At 47.0% G+C, this 5,966-nt stretch overlaps 1 protein-coding gene across 1 annotated transcript; it reads right to left on the bottom strand.

Moving 5' to 3' along the window:
* Nucleotides 1-260: 260 nt before the first annotated feature.
* Nucleotides 261-5,222, bottom strand: LOC307180450 (uncharacterized protein). Its single transcript, XM_079910723.1, has 4 exons — nucleotides 4,782-5,222; nucleotides 4,638-4,698; nucleotides 4,350-4,535; nucleotides 261-4,152 (listed from the first exon to the last, which is right to left on the bottom strand). The coding sequence occupies exon 4, from the start codon at nucleotides 4,091-4,093 to the stop codon at nucleotides 2,615-2,617; it is 1,479 nt and encodes a 492-aa protein (XP_079766849.1). The 5' UTR covers nucleotides 4,094-4,152; nucleotides 4,350-4,535; nucleotides 4,638-4,698; nucleotides 4,782-5,222; the 3' UTR covers nucleotides 261-2,614.
* Nucleotides 5,223-5,966: the final 744 nt, after the last annotated feature.

Genomic DNA, 5,966 nt, shown 5'->3' with positions numbered 1-5,966 from the left:
GTTCCTATTGGGGAGCAGTGATAGACATGGCTAGAAATGTCAAGAATTCTTAGGGAAGAAAGGCAGGCAGAAGTATTTAGATTTGAAATAGGCAGAAATAATGTGTTGGGACTACAAAGCTCAGGGTCAAGGTCTTATCCCATAATGAGTGATTCCATCATGTTGCCTTGTTTCTCAGGTGCTTGGATTCCCTCCACGACACGGTACCAAGACTCTTGTCAGTTGCCTGCTGTTGTACTTGAAGGTTCCCAAGATTAATGTGACACAGGAAATACGTTAGGTAAACGCAGTCTTTATTCATAGTTACAGCCTTCTGCCTCAAGTCCATTGTGAGTCTCTTACCCAGGTGAGCTGAGCTGGACAATGAAGAAACCTCAGACCCCTTTTACCCTCTTGTATAGCTTTAAACTTGAACAAGACCAAGAACTGGGCAACTAGTTTCTCAATTCCTTTCCCCTGTTCCTCCCCTTGCTCTGTGTAGTTTTCCTGCACTGAATTTCCTACTAATGTGGGAGACAGTGGAGGGGAAAACTCACCTGGGGGAAAGCATGGAGCCCATTGTTCTTTTCCTTCCAAAGCCCTGCTCCATTGGAAGTCTTTCATTCCCTATATTCTAACCTTGATGTATATCAGAGAGCCCGCCCCTGAGATTACAGTGAGGGGTAGTAAGATTATGCGGCCACTTGTTCAACACACACATACACCCAGTCCCTCTTCTGGTTAAGGCCATGGGTTTTACAGCAAGGCATGTGACCAACTGGGGGTACTACCGTCCCTTTAAAGGGGGATCAGAGTATAGCTGGACCTCTCAGGGCAGGAAGATGTGTGGGCATCGGAAAAGTCCCACCTGTACCTTCAAGAAGGTTCTCCTCTAAAAGTTCCCAAACCCCTGCTAGAGCATCTGGGACACATAAAACGGGCACTTGATCCTCACCCCCGAGTCTTCCATGAATATCTACCCCTTCAGTGTTGCCAGGGAATGCATCAGGACATCATTTTAACTAAATTGACCCCAAAGCCAGGCTATACAAGAGGTCAAAACAAGTATACCCTTTTAATCTCACCCTATACCCAACTACATTGTCCAGCCAAGCTTCTAGATAAGTTTTCAACAAACGTGACAGACAGTAGCAATAATATAGGCAGAGCAGCACAGTCCCTGCCAGATCAGGCAATGGTTGGTTATAGCAGAAAAGTAAGCACCCCTCCCTTGTTCCCACAGGCTGTTTGAGAAAAATAGAAGTCCCTCCTCTCCTTCCCTGTAAGGTAGCTGTCTGTGTTCTGTTCCGCCACAGTCAAAGGCACCTGGACCTCTTTTCCAGCAGCTGCAGGCTGTGGAGTCTTCACTGGGGAAGGTCCAGTCCCTTCAGCACCTCCCACGTCGGGTGACTCTCCTCCAAGTCCAACGTGGAGAAGTCTTTTTCTTCCCCCTCATTAATTTAATTTGATCATTTGCTGATTACGTGGTAATATAGAAATTTGGGAGTTATAGAAAAGAATTAAGAAGCAGAAAAACATCCCCATGCATGATCCCACCATCCAGCAACAACCGATATTAACATAGTAGCGTATTTCTCTCCTGGCCTCTATTGCTGCACATTTTCTTGACATGGTTGAAATCCTACTACTTCAGAATGATAGCTACCATTTTACTGCCCGTTTTCCCCTTAACTAGCATTTTCCCATGGCTTTAAGAACTGTTGTTACCACAATTTTAAGTGGAGGCATCATCTTCCGTCTTGCGTCTGCACTGCCATTTGTATAACTTTTAAGACACATAATGCTACAGTTGCCGGACCCGTCCATGAAATTTAGTGCTGCAAGCTGAAGTAATAATAGGCGACACTGTCTGAGGGCTTATTATATGCAAAGTGCTCTTCTAAGGGCTTCAAGTGTGTTAACTCATTTAATCCTCGTGCAATTCTACGAGGCAGGTGCTATTATTATCACCAGGTGATAGAAGCACAACCTGGGATCCAGAGGAGGGGAGGGACTTGCTCAGAGGAACACAGGTAGTGAGTCGCAAACCTGGGGTTTGAGCCCAGGCATTGTGACTCTAGAGTCTGTGCTCTCAGCGACTGTAAACCGGCCAGTCCAGGAACTCACTGCAACCATTAAGGCAATTTACAGTCTAATATACAATACACAATAACGTTTTCCAGTCAGGAAAAGCGTTCTCAGGATCCGATACACATTCTGCCATTGGTTTACACTCTACTCATAATAGCATTTGTCGGCCATAAATAACAGACCTCTCCTAAGGATGTGAAAAATCTTATGGGAAAGAGGACAGACAGAATAGGGACTTTTGCTTCTCTAAAACATCACCCTCTATGTGCCAACTATACAGCATCTACCACCTGTAAACTTAAAACTTATTTAGGAGAGAAGTCGCCCATCAAGCGTGTGATTGCGATATTATGGTATAACAGGAGAAAACTGACCATTTGTGTAGCGAGCCTCTCTTACCTCAGAGTAGCATTTTAAACCCTTCTCTCTCCGAAACAGAGACAGATGGTCACTCTTCCAAGGCCCAGAGAGCTCCTTAGTTCCCTTTCTTTTCTCTCCTGCATCTTATAAACCTCCCCATTTCCCCATCCAGTCTGTCTGAGATTCAGTGCTTTCCCTCTCTTGTCCCTGCATCCCCCACCACTGAAGAACAGACGTCGGGACGGTCGACTTGCCCAGCAGAATTCGTCTCCGTGTAGTCCCAGTAGTCCTGATACTCCGAGTATCTCCCTACATCTCTACAGCCCTGAGAGGGTTCCAGGCTTTTCTCTGCACTGCTCTGCACTTGGTCCTCATTTCCCCTCTTGGGTATCCTCCTGGTTTGGCTCAGCTTGGAATGTAGGTCTTCCAGAGCCGGAGCCCCCTCAAACGAAGCCTGCTCCGGAGCTGTTGCTGGGAAGGAGGCGCCTTCCTGGACCCTCCCAAGACAAGGAAAACCGGACTTTGCTTCTTCCTTATTATTCTCCAACTGAAGCCAGCTTTTCTGGCCCATACTCATCCCTATATCTGCCTTGGAAGACTTGGCCTGCAAAAGAGTGTGAACCAGACTTGTGTATGTGAATGATGCCCAAGCCTGGACGGTCAGCGGCCAAGGAGAAGAAAAGACCCTTTTGTTCTTTTTCTTCTTCTTCTTACTGCTGCTTTTCTTCCCTACGTTCCCCCCATTGTTAGCAAAGGAAACCTCCTCCAATGAGCCCTGACCCGGAGCCACAGCTGGCCATGGGGTGCTAGCCTGAGCAGTCTGATAAGTAACAACCGACGTTTTACCCTTCTTAGCCTTTTGACCTCTGCGTCTAAGCCCCACGTTGACTCCATCATCAGCAACTTCTGAAGCCCTTGCAGGAGCCGTTGGTAACTGACATGGCTCTGTGGAAGATCCCCAAACCTGTACTCTCAGAGGCCAGGGACTAGCCATCATCTTCTTCTTGTTTTTATTTCTCCCTTTACGGTTGTCTTTCTGCCTGGCTTTTGTCTCCCCCTTAGCCACTAGAGGATCCCTCTCAAGAGAGGGCCAATCTGGACTTGCCTCTGGCAACAGGGCACCAGCCAGTGCCTCCCGAGGCTGAGTGAGAACAGATGTCTTTTCCGTCTCACTGTTCCTCCTTTGCCCCGTGGTTTCACGCCCCACACTAACTTCCGAACTCTTACTTGGCAGAGGCCCCATGACACAAGCGTTACCCAGAACCGGGGCTGCAGAAGATGCCCGAGTCTGCAGCGTCAGAGGACAAGGAAAATAGACAATCTTCCTTTCCTTTCGATTCCTCCTTTTATGGCTGTTTTTCTTCCCCACGTTTCCCCTGCTGTTAGCCTCCTGCCATGCGGCGTGATTGGGGGCCGCCTGTGGGCATGGGGCCTCACCTTCCACGTTTAGACACAGACTGAGATCAGACAATTTTTCCATCTCATCACCCTCCCTTGGACCCATGCTTTCCTGCCCCACATTTTCCCCACTACTTGCAGCAAGTGTAGCATCTTCAAGTGCGGTCTGAACTGCAGGCGGGGCTCCTGCGTGCGTGGGGGCTGAGTCTGTGTCCCTCGCCTGGGTCGTCAGAGCCTCCATGGGTGCCAAAATGTCTTTTTCCATGTTTCTTTCCCCCTCCAGCTTTTCCTTGCTTTTGTTTCTGGATCAGTGAAAGTGTTGACCTGAAACAGAGAGAGCAGAAGTAATCCAAGAGGGAAATGTGAGTTAGAGGCAAGGCTAGCAAAATGTCCCTTCTGGAGGGAGAGAATCGAGCATCAGGCCTGGGGGCTTAAATCAAGGCTACCTGAAACCATTTAGGAATGGACTGCGTTCAGGAGGTGGGGAACAAGGTAAGGAACAAGGTAAGGGTGTCAGACACCTGTTCTCCCTGGCAGGCGGCTCACTGATGCGGCGCTAGGTCCACCACAACTTCCCACGGAGGGCTCCACTCCTGGTACAGTAGCACATCTATCAGCGACCCTGGATGACCTCAAAATACTGACGGGTGGTACGATTTTCAATCTTCATCAGCCTTCACTGTCTTCTTTGAAAGTAGAGGACGACACTGGAAAAACAGCAACAGCAACAACATAAAGTTATTTCCATTTGCACCTAAGGGGAATAGAGACATTGGTTAATGGTCAGGTATAGATTTTAGTATTGTTACCCTTTGATGCTTCGGATAGCCTCAGGAGACCAAACCGTAGGTGAGAAAGCTGTGGTTGAGCCTATAAAATCAGAGAAAGAAAGTGTCATCAAAATGATGAGCCTGACCAGCTGCCCCTGGGTACCCGTCTGAGCACACTCTTACCTGGCTCTCCCAGAAATGCTCTGTTAGAGTTTCCCACGAGGAGGAATTAGTGTACACACCAAGGATCCAGAGAGTCTATATAATCCAGTAGCACAACATTTTTATCATTTGATGAAGAAGAGATTCTGTTCAGTTCAGTATGGTATTAGCATTTGGTTCTCCTTCACTTGTTTCTGATTCTTTGCCACGTTGAAAATCCAGGTCTGGGCTGGGGGGCTCAATGCACTAGCCAATGCAATCCATTCTTCATGTATTCTAGATAAGCAGAACTAGAGAGACAGGTCCTATTTCTCAAAGAAGTCCCGCTGCAAATTCCCACCCTTTTTTAAGCTTTCCACTCTACTATATATATGTACAACATAATCTTGGAATGGGCTAATTATTTACATAATATCCTTTCTCTCCGAGCAAATATTTTTTGTTTACTTTTTCACCAAAAAAAGAAAAAAAAGGAAGAATAAATCAAGGAGGGATCATACTCCCTTTCTCTAGTTATGACTGACACAGAGGACACAATGAGGCCCCTGTGTTTTGCTTTGATAAGAAAATGTAATCACAAAAAAGAGCAAAGCAAGGCCTTGCATTGAACTAGTAGGTTTAGAAATGGAAAACTTGTTTCCGTTTTTAATCTGGAATGTGTTTCTATCTGGAATGAGAGATGCGGCAGTGTCTATGTGAATGTGATGTCCCTGATGGAGACGGGGCAAGGCCCGCTGGACCTTGTCTTGGGTGCTACAAAGGGCCTAGTGCTCTTTTCGTGCAATATTCTCACCCAGTCCTCTTTGAAGTGCTCCCGATGTAAGATTGTAGAAGGAGGAATCACACAGCAAAAACTACGCACACTGATTATCTATCACGGTTTCCACTTTTTAAACATCTTCCCTGATGCAATGGTTGTATTTTTCACTGATCTGTACATAGGTTAAAGTCGCTGTGCTAAGGCTAGCCTAGCTCATGACAAACGCGGAGGTTATCACTAGATGAAAGCCAGCTGGCTGGCTGCCAAGAGGCCACAATAAGTAAAATTTACCTTGTTCAACACGGTAGAGTCCAAGGTCGGGTCCCCCCACTGAGAGAGGGTCTGTAGTCCAGTCGTGGATATACATTAACCAAGCACACAGAGCCAGGTCTCTGCCTATATTTTCTCTATCCATAGCCACATCCATGTTCCTAACTACGTGTATA

This window comes from Stenella coeruleoalba, assembly GCF_951394435.1.
Source record: "Stenella coeruleoalba genome assembly, chromosome: X".
Lineage (NCBI taxonomy): Eukaryota > Metazoa > Chordata > Mammalia > Artiodactyla > Delphinidae > Stenella > Stenella coeruleoalba.
Note: the sequence above shows the minus strand (reverse complement) of the source record. Positions and strands in the feature narration are given on the sequence as shown.

Bases quoted from the DNA above. Each gene is read 5' to 3' on its own strand.
- LOC307180450 (XM_079910723.1), bottom strand. From the start codon at position 4,093: ATGGAAAAAGACATTTTGGCACCCATGGAGGCTCTGACGACCCAGGCG.